General features: G+C 59.8%; 1 protein-coding gene across 6 annotated transcripts in view; it reads left to right on the top strand.

The window, feature by feature from the left end:
• The window catches only part of TTC13 (tetratricopeptide repeat domain 13), a 53,601-nt gene extending 35,720 nt beyond the window's left edge, over nt 1-17,881 (top strand). For 2 of the 6 annotated variants that reach the window (XM_036235565.1, XM_036235562.1), the window contains 11 exons: nt 659-789; nt 1,689-1,821; nt 2,202-2,294; nt 2,856-2,939; nt 3,623-3,707; nt 10,280-10,386; nt 12,267-12,402; nt 13,314-13,393; nt 15,516-15,594; nt 15,731-15,810; nt 17,096-17,881. In XM_036235565.1, coding sequence (XP_036091458.1) covers nt 659-789; nt 1,689-1,821; nt 2,202-2,294; nt 2,856-2,939; nt 3,623-3,707; nt 10,280-10,386; nt 12,267-12,402; nt 13,314-13,393; nt 15,516-15,594; nt 15,731-15,810; nt 17,096-17,210 — 1,123 coding nt within the window. In that variant the 3' untranslated portion in view covers nt 17,211-17,881. Of the gene's footprint in view, nt 1-658; nt 790-1,688; nt 1,822-2,201; nt 2,295-2,855; nt 2,940-3,622; nt 3,708-10,276; nt 10,387-12,266; nt 12,403-13,033; nt 13,119-13,313; nt 13,394-15,480; nt 15,595-15,730; nt 15,811-17,095 lie in introns of those variants that run through there. The other 4 variants (XM_036235563.1, XM_016163354.2, XM_036235566.1 and 1 more) reach the window with 3 other exon arrangements.
• Nucleotides 17,882-18,086: the final 205 nt, after the last annotated feature.

The raw sequence follows: 18,086 nt of genomic DNA, 5'->3' as shown, positions 1-18,086 counted from the left end.
ATGAACCTGAAAAAAGGGGGTGGGGTGGGGGGCATCATAAAAAATTGGGACAAACAGGAAGGAAAAAGAATAGGTTGAAATAAATCCAGACGTATCAGCAGTGACAATAAACACAAATGGACTAAACATCAGTTAAAAGGCAGACAGCTGGATTGGAATTTGTTCGATTCCAGTTCTATGCTTTTTACAAGAGGCGCCGGACTGCGCAGGACAGCAGGATCGAAAGGCCAGTGCCCACCGAGAGACCCCGCGCGGCCCTGTCGGCGTCCGTGTCGGCGTCGATGGGTTCAGTCATTTAGACCTCTGTCGCAAGTCACCATGGGAAAATTAAATGCGGAAAAATGCTGTTCACGAGCGGGAGGCTCAGCGACGTCAGTAGGTCCGTCCTTTGCAAATTAATTATAGGCGTAACGAAATGCCATTCAAAATCCCCAGAAACTTTTTGGAGGAACTTGGTGAGCTAATTCTGTAAGTTGTGTGGAAGGACAAAGGACGGAGAGTCCCCGGGATAACCCGGGAGGGGCCGGCGCCCAGGCTGGGAGCTGAGCGTGGAGGCGGGTTATGCGGTCCTAGGTTCCGGGTGGGTTTTCCGTTTCCCGGTGAACCTGGACCGCCGAGGCCCCGCCGAGCCCTCACCCGCCTGCGCTGTTTCTTCCAGAGACGTGTCCCATCAGAACTTTGAGAGCTACAAGCCCGAGGTGCAGGAGCTGGTCTGCGCGGCTGACCGCCTGGGCTCCCTGATGCAGTACGAGACCCCCGGCTTCCTGCCCAACAAGAGGATTCACAGAGGTGCGTCGGAGCCGCCGGAGGAGGAAGCACTGCCTACGAGAGGGCGAGGACCGCTGAGCCCCAGCGTCCCTCAGAAACGCCTTTATCGGCCTCGCGCAAAATCTCCACGTGACCGTGGCGGAAATGGGCAGATCCCCTCGCCCGGGTCCCGGGGGGCGCGTGCCCCCAGGCCTGGCTCCCGTGCGGTGGCCGTGGCCTCGCTGTGGGCGGGCGGGGGGGTCCGGGCCAGGTGCTCCGGTGGGGTCAGCGCTGGGAGGAGACAGCTGCGTCCGGGTGTCCTCCGACAGAGTTCGTTTCGGTGCAGCCGTGGGGACGGCCACGTCCTGGCCTCGTTGAGTTGCCAGCACTGACCCTTCGTGCAGCCGAGCCCGGGGCGACACGGGTTTGCGTGCGCGGTCGCTCGCTCACAGGGCTGTCCAGTGAGCGTCCTGGCGGACCTCGTGGCTGTCCCCTCCCCAGCGGGGGCGCCCGCACGAGCCGTGGCCCCCGTAAGCGGGCGGGAGTCTCCTTCCCACGGTGCCCTTTCACCCCGCTGCCTGGTGTCAGTGCCGCAGGCAGACCTCCAGGGTTCGGTGTCCCGCGAGACACCTGCGTAGCACCGCCTGTCTCGTAAACGCGCCGTGCGTCCCCTCCCTGCGATCCCCTCAGTGCTGCCTCGCCCGGCTCCCTGTCAGGCCGCGGCCCGGCGAGCGGGTGCCCCGCGGCCGCGAAGGCTTCCGCGGCGGAGGCCATGAGCAGTTCGCTTTTGGGGGAGTCAGAAGTTACACTCGGAGCGCCGGCCGCGTGGGCCCCGGCGCCCCGGACCCCGCCCGCGTGGTGCCGGCTGCTGCCACCGGGGCGCGGCGGCCGTCCGTCCCTGCGACGGGTTCTTAGGCTCGTTTCCGCTGCCGCCCCTGCAGCCATGGGCCTGGCCGCGCTGGAGGTCATGCACGCCGTGCAGCGCACCTGGGCCAACGCCAAGGTCCGGACGGGCGGCCGGACGCGGCCCATGCAGTGGCGGGACATGTTCGACATCGCGGTCAAGTGGAGACGGTAACGCACGTGCTGGGCGGGCGCGGGCCCCGCTGTCCACCGACCGCGGCCCCGGAGTCGCTGTCCTCTCCCGGGCTGGACTAACTAACACGTGTGACAAGGGGACTGATCTTCCCAGGCGTGTCTGACGTGCGGCCGCGGGACAGCGGTCTCGTTGCAGGGACGTGTCACACCTCTGGCACCGCGCGTGGCCTTCCGTGCATGGCCCCATGCGGCTGAGCAGCTCTCCCGGCGGCCCAGTCAGGAGGGCCGCGTGGCAGCCACGTCCCCGGCCGCAGCGGCCGCCCTCGCCCCGTGCCCGCAGGCGCTCCGCGTGTCGCGTGTCCAGCTCTCGGCACAGCCAGCGAGCGCGCCCACCTTCACACAGCTCTGTTTCGCAGGGTCGCCGACCCAGACCAGCCGGTGCTGTGGCTGGATCAGATGCCCGCGCGGAGCCTGAGCAGAGGCTTCACCAACCACATCAACCTGATCAGGTAGGAGCCGCCCGTGCGTTCCGCCTGGTCCGGCCACCTGGCCCGGCCGCAGGAGGAAATGTGGTGCCCGCCCTGCTTGCCCAGGCTCAGGCGAAGGGCAGACTCCAGGGGTTTGCCTGGGACGTCAGTCTTTCCAAAACGTCAAAGAACATAATCAGATGGGGACCATTTCATTCCCCACGACGTCCTCATAACGGTGCTTGGCGCAGAGGGGTCTTGGCGAGTCTGCTGCCGGGGTCGCCAGCGGCCGCGGCTCAGGCCACCGGCCCGGAAGGGCCAGCCGGTGCCCGGGCTGCCGCTCCTCCGGGAGGGCCAGCCGGTGCCCGGGCTGCCGCTCCTCCGGCCAGACGCTCTGCGCGTTAGGGGCGGGCACTGCGCTCCCCTCCCCACCCCGCCGAGACGTGCCTTGCTTCTCCAGTCATTGGTGCAAACGCGTGAATTCCCCGGTGTTTTGCTACGTTATTCTCAGAGCTGCCCTATTCTTTTGCATTAACTTGGAAATTAGATGGTGTTTGGAACATACACATTTGTAAAAAGTTCTTCATTTCTTTTTTCTTACAGGGGCCAGGTTATCAACATGAGATACCTGGAATATTTTGAGAAAATTCTTCATTTTATCAAAGACAGAATTCTTGTTTATCATGGGTAATCCTCTAATTTTATTTTCCATAGTAATGGGTGCATTGCATAAATTTCACAGTAGTTATGTATATGAAACATGAACACTAAACCTATTGACAGACTAAGCGAAGTACTCCATGTTCAAATCATAAAACCTTTCATTTTTAACAGCTTCAGGAAATCATGGGCCTCAGAGAACATGTTTAATCTTACACACCATACTGTGGCTTTTCTGATCTCATTCTTCCAAAGGCAGGATGTTAGAATTTCTTCAGGAGGGACAGAGGCAGATTGGTGAACAGAATCCTGGGCAAAGAGGAATTCCGAGTAGATATAAAACTGGTATCAAAACCAGCCAGGGTACTTCGTTTGAGCAGCGTTGGAAAGAAAGAACATTTACTTGTGATTCTAGAGCTGGAATAGGAGAGTCAGGACCTATGACTAAACCCAGACGGGTGCACCCCTCGGAAGGCTGCCGTCTGGTTCCATAACTCTCACCTGTGGCCCGAGTCTCGTCAGGCTCAGAGCACCCCATTAGCTAGAGGCTTTCATTGTGGCCCAGCACGCTGAATACTGAGCTATTCGTAGTCAAGGACTTATGTAAGTCACAGATAATGGCGTAATCGTTACCTTTCTGTATTAATTTTGCCTTCTCTCTCTCCCTCTCTCCCTCTCTCTCTCCCTCCCCCCCTCTCCGCCTCTCTCAGAGCTAACAACCCTAAAGGCTTGCTGGAAGTGCGAGAAGCCCTGGAGAAGGTGCACAGAGTGGAGGACCTTCTTCCGATCATGAAGGTAAGTTTACCATCAGAATCGCACCACGTGCTTTCTGAGAAGTCGCACGCCACGCTTAGTAACATCGTGCTGTAAGTGTTTTAAAATTTATAATTGTGCTACCTGAAAACACGAATATAAACACAGTGAATCATAACCAAAGTAAAACAGAGCACAGGCCTCAGACTGTGAGTAGGCAGTTGACGTCGAAAACAAGAGAACGTGAGAGTGTGCGTGGCTGAACTCCGCTCCCGCCCCGGCGGAGTGGGTGGCGCTGGGCTGCCCCTCCACACCACGCCAGTCACGAGACTGGGCGGAGCGCAAAGCCTCCGTGTTCGGGGTTTGCACGGTCACGAGACTCGAGATGGAGAGAAAGGTGCGCGCGGTGGGCCCCGTGCTCACCTCGCTCTCTGCCTGGGATCGCATGCCAGACTGCCACGCAGGTCTGTGGAGCCCACGCAGAGTGCTGCTGAGCGGAGGGGACCGAGACTGGCATGGGGGGCTGCGGAGTGGCTGGGGTCCGCAGGGCGGAGATGGGCGGAGGGAGCCCTGCAGAGCGGGGAGTGCCAGGAGTCGCTGTGGGAGTGTCACACCATCCTGGATGAGGGGGGCTGTGTGTGTGCGGGGAGACCCCGGGACAGCCCACGGGGAGGGGCTGCTGTGGGCACAAGGGCTGAAGGGAGCTGGCAGGGCTTTGCCGTGCTGAGAGACGCGGGCGTCCCAGGCCCGCCGGATGGAGGACTCCGCCGGGCACCGTGGGCATTTCATTAAGACCATGGAAAGGACACGCCATGGGTGTAAGGCCACACTCTAGAGGAAGGTCCGTATCCTAGGACAATTTCTAAATAGATCACCCCAGCAAAGAATGAAACCAAAGCTGAAAGGATTAGATGGATTTGCTGGTGATTCGACTGCGCACTAAAACAAAGTTTAATGCCCTGTAAGAAAGGCAGCATGACCTAGATTCCTTAATTATTAGATAAGTGAAGAAGCAGGAAAATGTGACCCATAACCAAGGAAAACAAAAGCACTCACCAGGAGCAGAGGCTGAGAAGCTGGAACTAGCTCTTTCATTAAGGTCCTTGTCTGCTTCACAAACGTGTTTGAGGATGTAAAGGAAAACATGCACACAGTGATGGAGAACCAGCAGCGGAGTGGCAGCTCCGAGGGACCAAAACGTGCTTCCAGGACCGAAGGGTCAGTGGTCTCGCATTCGGATTGGTGATCGGCTCACGAGACGCTGTGTCCTTGCCGCGGCACCAGGCTGACTTAGCAGGACAGAGGACAGTCCTGGGCAGGGTCTGCCGTGTCGTCGTGCGACCCAGGAGGGCCCCAGGTGTGGCCTCCTCGCACCTTGCCCCTTGGTGTGCATGATGAGACGGGCAGAGTCGGCGCCCCCAGAGAGAAGCCGCGCCCGTGGTTTCGCGAACGGCCCGAGGCCCGTGTGCCAGTTTGCAGCGCCCCTGGTCTGGGGTCGTCCAGGCCGGGGCTTCGCGAGGCTCGGCCGCCGTTTCTCAGGGAGGGCAGGGGCTGCCGGAGACGCGCTCAGCGACGAGAAGGGAGCGAATGCTGCCACGCGGCAGGCACGGACCTCAGAGGCATGCTGAGTGAGGGGAGCGGGGACGCGGGAGTGCATTCCGCCCGGAGGCGCAGGCGACTCGCAGGGTCGGACGGCAGGCCAGCGATGCTCCCGAGGGCAGCGTCCGCCCGCGGGGCGGGAAGGGGCCGGAAACGCGCTCTCGGGTGCAGCGCTGTCCCGTGGGCGTGGGCGCTTGTCAGCATGCACGGGCTATGCGGCGTGGGTCACTGCGTGTGGAGTTTACTCCAATAAAAACTACATGATGCGATTTCCTGAGAAATCGCAGTATCGTGAGATAGAAGCAAAAGAAATCATCAGAATTCTCTTAATTTTTAAAAAAAACCTCGGGTAGCTGGACTAGCAGGTTGAAGACAGCTGAGCATCAGACACGTGAGCCGGAAGGTCAGACCCGTGGGCCCTTCCGGGGTGCAGAGCAGGAGGACACAGGCAGAGAGGGCAGAGGCGCAGGAGGAGCGGGGGTTCGCAGACCGCGGCGGCGGCAGTGTCGTGGCGCGAAGGCGGAGTGAGTGTGCAGGTGCTCACGCCTACACGTTCTCGTGAGTGTGGGGGCTGCAGGTTAACGAGCGTTCTCTGAAACAGGACACGTAGAACTCCCCGGCGACCCAGCAGTTCCGCTCTGGGACACCCCACAGGGACCCGCGTTCCTGGCGGCTTGACTCACGGTCACCCGGAGGCGGGAGCGACGCGGGTGCCCATCGGCGGATGAGTGGACGTGGTCCGTCCACTCAAGGGAGTGCCACTCAGCCTTAAAGGAAGGAGATTACGACACAGGCTGACACGCGTGACTCTTGAGGACGTTATGCTGTGTGGAATAAGCCAGTCGTGAAAGGACAAATGCTGTGTGATCTACTCACGCGAGGCATCTGCAGTAGCCGGATTCACAGACACAGAGCGCGGGGTCGGCCGGGGAGGGGAGACGGAGAGCCTGTGTGCAGCGGGCGTGGGGGTCCGTGCGGTAGATGAAGCCAGTTCTGGGGGGGACGGCGGCAATGGCTGCCCAGCGGTGCGAATGTCCTTAGCGCCATCGAGCCGTGCACTTAAGTGGTTAAAATGTCAAGTTCACGTCGCGTGTATTTTAACACAGAGGGAGGAGAGGAGAGAGAGAATAAAGAAGGCATCTTAAATTGCTTCCAGAGAAGAAAAAAGTTAAATTCTAAGAAAGGAGAGGCCCACCGCTGCCCGACCTCACTCGGCCCACAGCGGCTTCTTGAAGGAAAGTCATGAAGCAGCCGCAGCGACACTCAGGTGTGAGGCCAAAACAAAGGTGGTTTAAGCCCACGCGTGTTCAGAGATGTCTTCAAACCCAAGTCTCTTTGTCATCAAAGACGTAAGTACTCACACGAAACGAACCCTGGAAAGAACACACGAGCTGTAAGAAGTAGTGGTGGACAAATAAACCAGTGAGACGAATTGTTAACGCGTGGCGTTAAAAATAAATAAATGTCATCTGAAATGAAAATACCAGATGATGTTGAATTAGGAGGTTGAGGAAAGTAGAGAAAAGAAGTAAAAATGTTACGAAGGTATTTGGGTTTTTTTCCATGAGAAAATATAATCACTGACTGACCCCATGATATTGACGGAAAACTATAAGTAGTTTAAATATACATGTGTTAAAAAATTAAAGGTAAACACACAAAGAATAGGCCGCATGTATAATCTTCTAAAGCCCTGGAAGGTAGGAAAAAGGAATTAAAGTCAGTTCAACTCAAACCTCACAAAAAGGAGGGAGAAATCACGTGCGCGGGACGCGAGGCGCGGGGGTCACGTGCGCGGGACGCGAGGCGCGGGGGTCACGTGCGCGGGACGCGAGGCGCGGGGTCACGTGCGCAGACGTGAGCGTGCGATCCGGGCTGAGGGACCGAGGCGCTCAGGCTGGCTTTTCATGCTCAGCTGCGTTCGGTTTCGGGGGACACGGAATGATGCTGAGGAAGGCCGAGGGGGTGCGGTCTGCCAGGTGGAGGCCAACGGGAGGAAGCTGGTGTGGCCACGGCAGCGTCAAACGTCCGAATTCAAGGAAACGGACACTTCAGGGGACAGAAGTTACAGTGTTTAAAAGGGAAATCCATTAAGAATTTCTAATTTGGGGAGCCTCTTCTCCACCTAGGAACATACCCCCAAAACGTGCCAACAGCAGGTAGATTTGATTTTTCCAGTGAAAGGTTTGAACTCTGCCGTGGCGCGGGGACGCACGTTCTCACTGCAGCGGGCAATGCCGACCCGGATCCCCTCCCCCCGCCCTAGCGCATCCGCGGAGCTGAGCGCAGACCCGGCCCCCGGCTCCGGGCCTCGCCTGCGGGGGGCGGGGGGGGGGGGGTGGGCAGCGGGGCGCCCCCTGGCTGCCGGTGCTTCTCAGCCTGCTCGGACCCCCTGACCGCACCCACCGAGTCCGCAGGGGCCGCACCCCCCTCACTTAATGCTGACGAGCAGCGCAGTGCGTGCGGGCCACACCGGGCACCCCGGACGCTCCTCACAGGAAGCCACGGCGGGCAGCCAGTGGCCCGCACCCGTCTGGAATGGCGGTGACACAGGCTCAGTGCGCGACTCTCGCCTGCACTGTAGGGAACGGGGAGGGTGGCCCCCACCCACCTAGTCACTGCGGCCACTGGACTTCGCGTGACCCCAGATGCCGCCTGGGGCAGGACGGCGGCGGGGACGGCCCTGGGCTGCGCCAGGAGGGCGGACCCTGGCACGGGTCCCGGGTCCCAGGGTCCCGTCACGGGCCTTCCCGTGGGCCTTTCGGGCACTTAACTGTGCTGTGTTGGGCAGAACGGGCGGTGACGTCTTATGTGTGTCCCTGTGAGAAGGACGGCGTAAGGGTGCAGTGGCTCGGAGGGGCCAGGCACCGCCTGCCGTGCCGCCTGTCCCGTGTGGAGCCCGGGGTGACCGGCCACGCAGCCCCGCCCCGGCCCCCAGGGCTGCGGGGTACCGGCGTTCCCGCAGGCCCACGGGGCAGGAGAGACACCCAGTGTGCGCGGTGCCGTGGCTGCGTGGCCGCCTCCCCCGACGCGTACGATACACTCAAGTTATCAAGTTAAAGGGAACCTCGGCTCCCCCGGCCCAGCCTGTTAGCAGCGTGGGCCGGAGGCCACGAAGGTGCAGGCCCCGTCCCCGCTCTGCCACCACCCCCCTCGCTGACGGGGCCGGGGCCTCCCGCCAAGCTGGCCTCTGTAAGGTCCTGCGTTACGAGCATTGAATGAGACTTGGCAGAAAGCAGGTGTCAGCCCATTACTCGCTCTGCAGGTCCTTTCTTCACGAAAGCGACCTCCTGCCTGTCCCCGCTGGCTCTGGCCACCTGTGCTGTCCGGCCTGACCGTCCCTCCCCATCCCCAGCCCCCCTGGACCGTCAGCACCCGCTGGTGCTGCAGGTTTCAGACAGCGGCCCCCCAGGGTCCTCTGTGAGGCGCGACCTCGTCTCATTGTCGGTCCTCTGAGTCATGTCTGCAGCAGCCTGAACAAACAAGGTCGGCACCAGCGAGGGACTGAATTTCTGCAGTGGCGACAAAACCGATGTATCGGCGTCAGCGTTTCTGTTCAAACGTTGTAAACAGAAAGCAGAACCTGAAGCTGCCTTCATGCTTATCACCCCGGGGGCCACTCTGAGCTCTTGTAACTCCTGCAGCGTCCTTGTCTGTTTGCAGTCAGGGGCGGAGGGGGAGGGAGGGAGAGGGACCGCATGTGTGCGTGAGTGTGTGTGCGTGTGCGCCTCTGTATTTGTGTGTGTGCCTGTCCATGTGTGCGCGAGTGTATGTGAGTGTGTCTGTATCTGTGGGTGCATGTGTGTCTCTGTATAGGTGCACATGTGTGTGTGTGCATGAGCATGTGCATGTGTGCGTGTATGTGTGTGTGCATGTGTCTTTGTGTGTGCATGTGGTCTCTGTGTGTGTGCCTATCCATGTGTGCATGTGTGTGCATGTGTGTGCGTGAATGTGTGTATCTGTGTGTGTATGTGCATGTGCATGTGTGCATGAATGCATGTGCGTGAGTGTGCATGTGTCTTTATCTGTGTGTGAGTATGTGTGTCTCTGTCTTTGTATTTGTGTGTGTGCTTGTCCATGTGTTCATGTGTGTGTGTGTGTGAATGCATGTGCGTGTTTCTGTGTGTGTACGTGTGCGTGTGAATGTGTGTGAATGTGTGCGCGTGTCTGTGTGTGCGTGTGTCTGTCTTTGTATTTGTGTGTGTGCCTGTCCATGTGTGCGTGTGTGCATGTGTGTGTGAATGCGTGTGCATGTGTCTGTGTGTGTGTGCCTGTGTGCGTGAATGCAGGTGTGTGTATCTGTGTGTGTGCGTGTGTGTCTCTGTCTTTGTATTTGTGTGTGTGTTTGTCCGTGTGTGCGTGTATCTGTGTGCATGTGCGCGCGCGCGTGTCTCAGTCTTTGTATCTGTGCGTGTGTGCATGTCCATGTGTGCGCGTGTGTGCACGAATGTGTGTGTGTATCTGTGTGTGCGTTGTGTGCATGTGTGTGCGTGAATGCATGTGCGTGTATCTGCGTGCATGTGTCTGCGTGGATCTGTGTGCGTGTGCCTGCGTGTATCTGCGCGTGCATGCGTGTGCATGTATCTGTATGCATGCGTCTGCGTGGATCTGCGTGCGTGCGCGTGCGTCTGTGTGTGCAGGGTTCTCTCCAGTTGGTAACCTCCGCGCTGTGCTCTCCAGCGCACTCACTGCTCTGGAGCGCTGCACGCGGACACAGTGCTTTGCTGGGTTAGAGGGCGTTGGGTGCGAGTCCTGCTAGAATCAGAGTCGCGTCCTGTCGAAGTGACATGAGGAGAAACCTGGGGTGCACTCCTCGAAGCCGGGGTGCAGGGCCGGGCGTCCTCTGCAGGGCATGGCTTGGGCCCTGGGGACAGGAAGAGGTGGCCTCTGGCGCTGCTGCCGGGTGTCTGGTGTCACGGCCTCCGTGACCGTGGGACGTGACGTCGGGTCAGCCGCTGCGGGGTGCGGTGCCTTATGCTCCGGTGACACACATTTTCTTTTTCCCTTGAAAGCAGTTTAACACTAAAACGAAGGACGGCTTCACTGTGAACACCAAAGTCCCCAGCCTCAGAGACCAAGGGAAGGAACACGACGGATTCACAATCACCGTGACGGGCGACAAGTACGTATGCTTCCCCATACGGCCGTGAGGACGGGCTGGAGGCGGGCGCCGTGCAGCGCCCGGAGGTGTGGCAGCCCGGCGGGCTCTCGCTCGGCCCGCAGTGGCCGCTGCCTGCCTGCGGCCTTTACCGCGACGCCGAGCGTGTCGGGCTGGCAGAGACCGATCCCCACGCGCTCGGTCTCGCAGCTCCGTAGACGCGGCGTCTGGCGTGGTTCGTGGACAGTCCCCTGAGCCCGCAGCTCGTCATGGGCAGGGCTCCCGCCGACCGAGTGAGCGGCAAGATGCTGGGTGGCTGCGGGCCGCTCCGAGATGGTCTTTAGCGCAGGTTTTCACGCATGGCAGGAACAGCGCGGCCCACACGCACGCCACGGAGAGGCGTGAAGCCCGGCACGCGGTTTCCCCAAACGCCGCGGGAACCCCGCGCGCCGAGCGCGGCCGGCTGCTCGTCTGCCCTTCCCGTCGCTTTGCGGCGCGTCCCCGGCTCCCGCTCCCGCTGGCTGCCCGCGCGGCGCCCGCCTCACGCACGTCGCGGTCTCTCCTGCCGGTTTCTCCGCTGCCGCCCTGTGAGACGTTTCCCGGTTTTTCACTTTGTAAGGAGCGCCGCCGCGAACCTGTTATTGGCCGTCCCATTTACCTCTGAAATCCCAGCTTCTCCCAGGAGCCCCGAGCCCCTTGCGTTGGGGCGACACGTGGCCCCTGGCGCCTGGCCCGGCTCGCTCGCAGCCCGCCCTCGGCTCCGTGCTCGGCGGGTACAGGCGCCCCGAGTCCACTCCGGTTCCGCCCCTCAAACCGTACCCCAGCCCCGTCATCAAAGGACTGTCCAGGAAAGGTCGTTCTCCCCCAGGAGGAACTCTGGGGTTCGCTGTGGTGTAGATCGCCCCCTGCCCCGCCGCCCAGCGGTGACACAGGTGTGGATCTGCACATGCCACGAAACGCCGGGCGGGCCGGGGTCGTGGCGCCCGCCCTCGCCCTGGGCCTCGGCCCCCCACGTGGACGTGTGCTGGCGTGCCCACACCCACCCCACCCCCCGCGTCCTGCTGCCTTCCCAGTGCTTCTCCGGGGCCCCGAGGGCCCCCCAAACTACCCCCTGCCAAGCAGATGCTGGCCAAGCATGCAGGCCTCCCGGCACGTGCCTCCAGCGGTGCCTCCGGCCTCACCTGTGCCGTTTCCTCTGATGCAGCTGGGCTGCTGGTTCCCTGAGGCCACCTCCCACCTCCTGTCCCTGAGCCTGTCACTCCCTCCCTGATTCAGGAGCCAGGCTTAGGCCCCTGCTCCCCGTCGACACCCGGTCTCGGGCCATGAGCTGTGTTTGCGGCCCGGAGCCCAGTCCCTTGCTGGTCCGTCCCCGCCCCCCCCCCCCGCCCCCGCAGTGAAGGCAGCAGCTCTGCTGGGCTCTTCACAGGGTCCGAGGCCTGTGTCCAGCGTGTTCACGCTGGCATCATTCAGTGACCGCTCTGGCCTCAAACGTACGCCCCACACCAAGGCTCACACGGAGCCAGACGGGCGGCAGAGGCCCAAGTTAAAGACACTTTGACGGGTGCCTGGGCTCTGCCCTCACTCCTACTGCCGACCTGCCGTCACGACAGGCCTCTGGCGGCTGGGACGTTCACGCGTCCCTCGAAGCCTCCTCTTCACTGTGCGGTCATCTCCTGTGGCATCAGCTCGTGCAGTCGGATTCGTGCCAGACTGTGCCCGACAGCGTGTTTAGTGACAAATAGCGTGTTCACGCGGCACGTGTCACCGTGCGGTTGGACGCGTAGGGTCCTCTCGGGTACGTCCCGTGCCACATCAGGGTGCCGTTTGCTTCCTGTTTTTACCTTCGCGTTTGGCTCTCTGAATTGGATGACACGAGCCTTTGACACACAGTCTTATATTTTTAGAATCGGCAATATACTGTTTTCTGTGGAAACTCAAACCACAGAAGAAAGAACACAGCTATACCACGCCGAAATGGACGCGCTGTACAAAGACCTGACGGCGAAGGGAAAGGTGCTCGTGCTGTCGTCGGAACTCGGGGTAGGTCTCGCGGCCCGCCTTAGCCGCTTCCTGTGGGTCTCCTGTAAACTTTTTAAAGCCTCTGCCCTTTCATTGGGATTATATTTATGCCTGGGAGTAGCTTTAGTTGACCTATAAATCTCCCTTTTTTAGTATTGTAGAACCGACTCCCGTATGTAGTGATGACAGCCATCATATCTTCATAAGTTTGGGCTTTGTCACAATTTAAATGAAAGATTCGGTTCATACTGAAATGGCTTGTGCTGCACTTAGCGGCTTCCCCTGGTCTGTGACCTCTGCCCTCCATCACCCACCCCAGCCCGGGGGGATGGGGGGGGTGGCTGTTGGAGGCAGGATCTGACATGTCACCTTTGCGGCTGTAGCTGTCACGGTGCCACAAGTGTGGTGGGCGCTCCATCTGCCCCGGAGTGCGTGCCAGCGGCCTGAGAAGTCACCCTGTTTCTTTAGCGTTTAAGCGTTTCCTACATGTAATGAAACATCTAAGTTATTATATGTAATTAAGCACATTTACCACCTAAATCTCAGTTCAGAGGCAGGGGGCTCATCAGAGAGGGGCTTTGGGGTTAGCGAGGCTTGTAGAAAGCATATTGCGTATTAACAAGTGCTTTGTTTTATTTTAATCTCAATATAGATTTTTCGACATTGCAAATAACATTATATTTATCAGAAAAGTCGGCAGTTTTAAAAATATTGCTGGGAAAATATTACTCTAAGCTGGACTATATGTACACCCTTTTATTAGAAAAAAAGGATACGAGAGAGCATAGAACACTCAAGAATGTGAGAAACCGGTTCTTGCAGGAGAGGAAGATCACTTTCCGCCTGTAAACGGGCCGTACGTGCCTCGCCATCTCGTGAAAACCTGCCTCGTGACATAGTGTTACGTTCACGAGCGTCTCTTTTTTCCCTAGGAGGCTGACGCTGTTTGTAACTTAATCTTATCCCTGGTTTATTACTTCTATAATCTGATGCCACTCTCTCGAGGATCCAGGTGAGTGAGACCCGATGACTCTCTAAAGTTTTCCATTGAGAAACGTGCTCTTTGCTGCGCTTCCTGTTGTGGGCGTGGGGACGAAGCGCCAGGAGCAGCGGCAGGAAGCCCCCGTTTGTCCCTCCAGAGTCCACCCAGAAGTCGTTTCCTGACCCACCACATCTCAGGAGGACAGTGGGTGGTTCTGGTGCAGCATGCCTGGCACCCGCAGGCTGGGGCTCACGCCCTCAGAGGCGCCCCGAAGGCCTACTGTGTGCAGGCGTCATGCGCCCCGAAGGCCTACTGTGTGCAGGCGTCGTGCGCCCCGAAGGCCTACTGTGTGCAGGCACCGTGCACCTGTCCTTTAATTTCGACATTCATGCCGACCATCGCCTTGCTCCCTTCTCCCCTCCCCCAGGCTTTGGCCGCTAATTGGCCTTTAGCCCGAACGTGCCCTGCCTCTGATCGCCGGCCCTTCCATGTGGTCCGGTTCTGCGGGTGGATCCTAGCTTCGTATGAAGCCATCGGGAGGTTTTGAGACGTCAACACATGGGCGGTGTCTGCCGCGTTGCCTTTCCGCTCTCTTCTGCCCGGTCCCGTGCGCAGCGGGCCGGGGCAGGGCACCTGCTGCCGCCAGCACACACTCGCGTCTAAGACGTTTCGGCTAAAACGATACGCTCGAATGTCGTTATCTTTAATACTTTAAAAGTTAAAACTCTCCCAAACGTGGCAGTGAATTTTGTCATAACATTAAAAAGGCAGCGAGGCTCAACAGGGACATAAACGTGACGTCGGCACAATCACCAGGGGCCGTGTCCACCGAGCGTGTGGCGGCGTCAGGCCCGAGCCCTCGGCCCGGTCGGCCCTCATGCGCCTGTGCAGCAGCCTCTGCGCCGGCTCCCGTGTGGCATGTGAAGGGGACCCATCTACAGCCATCTCGCCTGGCCCTGGGCCCTGAGCCGGTGGGCCCTGTCCCCTGCCCGGCCCTCTGCCCTGAGCCGGTCAGCCCTGTCCTCTGCCTGGCCCTCGGCCCCGAGCCGGTCGGCCCTGTCCCCTGCCCGGCCCTCTGCCCTGAGCCGGTCGGCCCTGTCCCCTGCCTGGCCCTCGGCCCTGAGCCGGTTGGCCCTGTCCCCGGACCCTCATGCCTGGCCCTCGGCCCCGAGCCGGTCGGCCCTGTCCCCTGCCTGGCCCTCGGCCCCGAGCCGGTCGGCCCTGTCCCCTGCCTGGCCCTCGGCCCCGAGCCGGTCGGCCCTGTCCCCAACCCCCATGCCTCAGACGCTTGCCGCCTGCCGCAGTCCCGCTGGCGCTGGCGCCGTTCCCCACCGTCTCCACTCTGCGCGCCCACAGTCCACATGCTCCTGGCTCGGGTGCGGACTCAGTGGCATCGCACAGGGCCCTGGTTTTCCCCCTTCGTTGACCTGCCCTTTCTCCCCCTAACCCGCCCGCCTTCCCTCACACTGGGGCCCCCGCGCCTGCTCCTCCCTCTGCGCCCACCTCCCCACCGGGCCCTCCCTGCGCCCCCTCCGCCCCCTGGGCGTGACCCGCTCCTCTGGCGTCCACTCCCTGCTCACTGCCGTGCCGCCCGAGCTGCCGGCTCCCGGGCCCCAGGGCCTCAGCTCCGGGCGCCTTGCACGGGGCACGCGGCTGGCGTGCAGCGAGGGTGCCGGCATCGAGCCGAGTCCGCACAGGCCGCACCCCGCTTTCGGCCCGCCCCGTTGGCAGTTCTGGGGAGAGGCCTCACGCCGAGGGGAGACATGCGCTCGATGTTTGTGTCCGCAGCGTGTGCTGTGTTGTACAGCCAAGCCGTGGGACGCGCTAAAAATTTAAGCAGGCCCATTTCCTGGTTCATGGTGCGAGAACCGAAAACCCAAGTGGAAAAAAATGTCCTGATTAAAAGCAGCACTTCTTTGCTGCTTAGAAAAAGAATATTATCGGTTATATTTACCCTTAAATGAGTAAATCGATACTTACTTTTCTTAGTAGTAAGTCAGTAATATTTTTTAAATGAAAGTATTCTCATATTTAACGTCCAAAGATTGCTTAAAAGAAATAGAATTCTGTGTTTTATGATGAGAAAACCATGGCGACTGCGTGGTTGCCGTTCGCAGGTGGACTGATCGGTGACTGTTCTCTGTCTGAACAGCGTGATCGCTTACTCCGTGATCGTGGGAGCCTTGATGGCAAGCGGAAAAGAAGTAGCAGGAAAAATTCCCAAAGGGAAGGTATGTCGGGGCTGGAACGGAAAAGGCAGGTGTGTTTGAACCCCAGTCTGTGGGCTTCTGCGATGAGAGGCGGAGTCCAGCAGGTCTCAGCCTCTCTCCTCATGTAATCAGAGTCCTGCCTTCCTTTCTTTTCCAGTTAGTTGACTTTGAAGCCATGACAGCCCCTGGTTCAGAGGCCTTTAGCAAAATAGCCAAAAGCTGGATGAACTTGAAAAGGTAACACGGGATGGGAGTCAGCGGGAGACGTTGCGTTCGGGGGGAGAGGAGAGGCTGTTGCTTCTGAAGCTGTTTAAACGGAATCGCAGGGTTTTATGAGTTACTGTTACACAGAGAATCTAATCGCTTTTTCCAAGGTTAAAATGTTTCACTGTTGCATAAGACCCCCTGGAGGGCGAGTGCATGGATAAAAGTGGATAATGAGTGACAGATAAGGAGCAGCGCGTTTGGCGTTTGTGAAGGGAAGTGACAGGCGTCTGAGTGACATTCTCGGACACTCGTCCCTCAGCCAGTTCACGCTTTACCCTGGTGTTCGCGGGACATTTGAAAACTTTCCGACTTCCTCTGAGTGGCAGTTTGGTGGCGCTTTGCCTGTTCGGCCAGAGCTTTTCACTGCCCTCTCGATTCCGAGGACGTGAACGCTGAGTGGAAGTTGCCCCCGGCGAGGAGCCCGGCCGAGCCGGGCCCTTCCTGCCCCTGTGCGCAGAGGAGCGTGTCAGCGTGGGGTGAGACCGAGCCCACCCGTGCTCCTGCGTCCGCAGAGAGCGAGCAGCTTTCTCTGCTTGACCCTCCTTGTTTTTGCTCCTCCTCTGTATTTTTCAAATCATAACCGCGACCAGTTTCACCTTCATGTGTGTTTGAAGTAGCAACAACTCCAAAAATCGCGGGGTGATTCAAGGTCTAAAACGAGAGCCGGGTGTGCAGCCCCGTCTTGCTCAGTCTGCCCTGCTGCGTCAGCTTCGTGATGGGACCTGTGAGGGTCGCCCCTTTCTCCAGCGCACGCTTGCTGCAGGCTTGCCACGCGACGGGGGTGCCCCCCTGTGTCGCCGAGGCCCAGCCTCGCTTCTGTGCTCACGTGGCTACGGCGCCAGTCCTCCCACGGCCCCAGAGAGCCCCAGCGCCTCCCACTGTCCCTGTCCCCCCCCACCCCGCCCCGCGCTCGACGCGCCCTCCCACACCGCACCCGGGGAGGGGGGGGCGCTGCGCGGGTCCGCACTGGGCCTGGTGTTGTAGGCGGGGTCTGGCCTAACCGATGCTGGGCGGGCGGGACCGAAGCCTGTGTCTCCCGGTCCAAGGCCAGCGTGACAGACGAGGACTCTGGCCGGACTTCGAGCAGCTCCGCCGGGGCAGGTCCGCTCTGCCCGGGCCCCCTCGCTCCCGCAGTGACTCCGAGCGGCAGAGCTGACACGGGCGTCGGGAGGCGGCTGGGAGGGGGTGACCGGGGCGGAGGCGCGGCCTTTCCCGCAGCGCCGACACTCACACCCTCCTTTGTGTCTCCGCTCAGCATCTCGCCGTCGTACAAGATGCTGCCGCCGGTGTCGGACGCGTTCCCCACGCTGCGGGCGATGGTGGAGGTGCTGGACGCGGACGCCTCGGCCCGCTGCCTGCGGAAGCTCTAGCCCGCCGCGGCGTCGCGCGCCCCTTAAGTTATTTTTTAAAACGTGGGATTATCGAGAAATTAGGTCCTTTGTTACTTTTGATACCAGCTTTTGATAGGAATTGCATACTTGAAATCATTTTCTTCACCTTCTGAACTGTAACGGGAATCACGGAGGAGGGTTTTGGGGGCAGCGGTCCCGCCCAGGATGCGCGGTGCGAGGCGGAGCGGCGGCGGCTTTCCACGCACGCGCCCTCCAGCCCTTCCTTTCACAGAAAGTTTACTTCCGAGGCCAAAAACCAGTCATCGGAAGGATAAAAGCAAGGGTGGGCGGGGCGTTCGGCTCCTCCGAGGTCCCTCCCACGCCCTGACGGCGTCTCGCTGTCGGTCACGGGCCCTCGCGTGCGGCCCCCCGCCTCCCAGGAGCCGCGGGCAGGCACCGCGGAGCTCACGGCCAGGGACACGGCAGCGACCCAAACACTGAGTCACTGAACCGCGTGCTTTTCTCTGTGCTGGGAAAATAAACAGCCGATTTCTTTTATGTCCCCAGTTTTTGACACTGGATTATGTATGTTTTTGTGAATTAGTTTCACATTCAGGTATGAGAATATTCAGAAAATTACTGATTTTTTTTTCAGACAGAGTAAATGACCATGAGTAAAATGGATTCATTAAACTGTTGCCATTCACAAATCGTTTTCATTTCTCTTTGATTTTTGTTAAAGCGTTAAACCGTGCACTGCTTTCTGTTATTTAGCTTTTGTCTTGTGTAGGGGTGGACGCCGCAGGGTGTCCGTGCTCTTGGGGACGTCAGACGAGGCTGGACGATGGCCGATCGGCCGCAGGCCGGGTGGGACGCGGCCTGGTGGGTGGGGCCGGCCTGGTGGGCAGATGCCGC

This window comes from Rousettus aegyptiacus, unplaced genomic scaffold, assembly GCF_014176215.1.
Source record: "Rousettus aegyptiacus isolate mRouAeg1 unplaced genomic scaffold, mRouAeg1.p scaffold_m13_p_18, whole genome shotgun sequence".
Lineage (NCBI taxonomy): Eukaryota > Metazoa > Chordata > Mammalia > Chiroptera > Pteropodidae > Rousettus > Rousettus aegyptiacus.
This window is presented reverse-complemented; position numbering and strand designations above follow the sequence as displayed.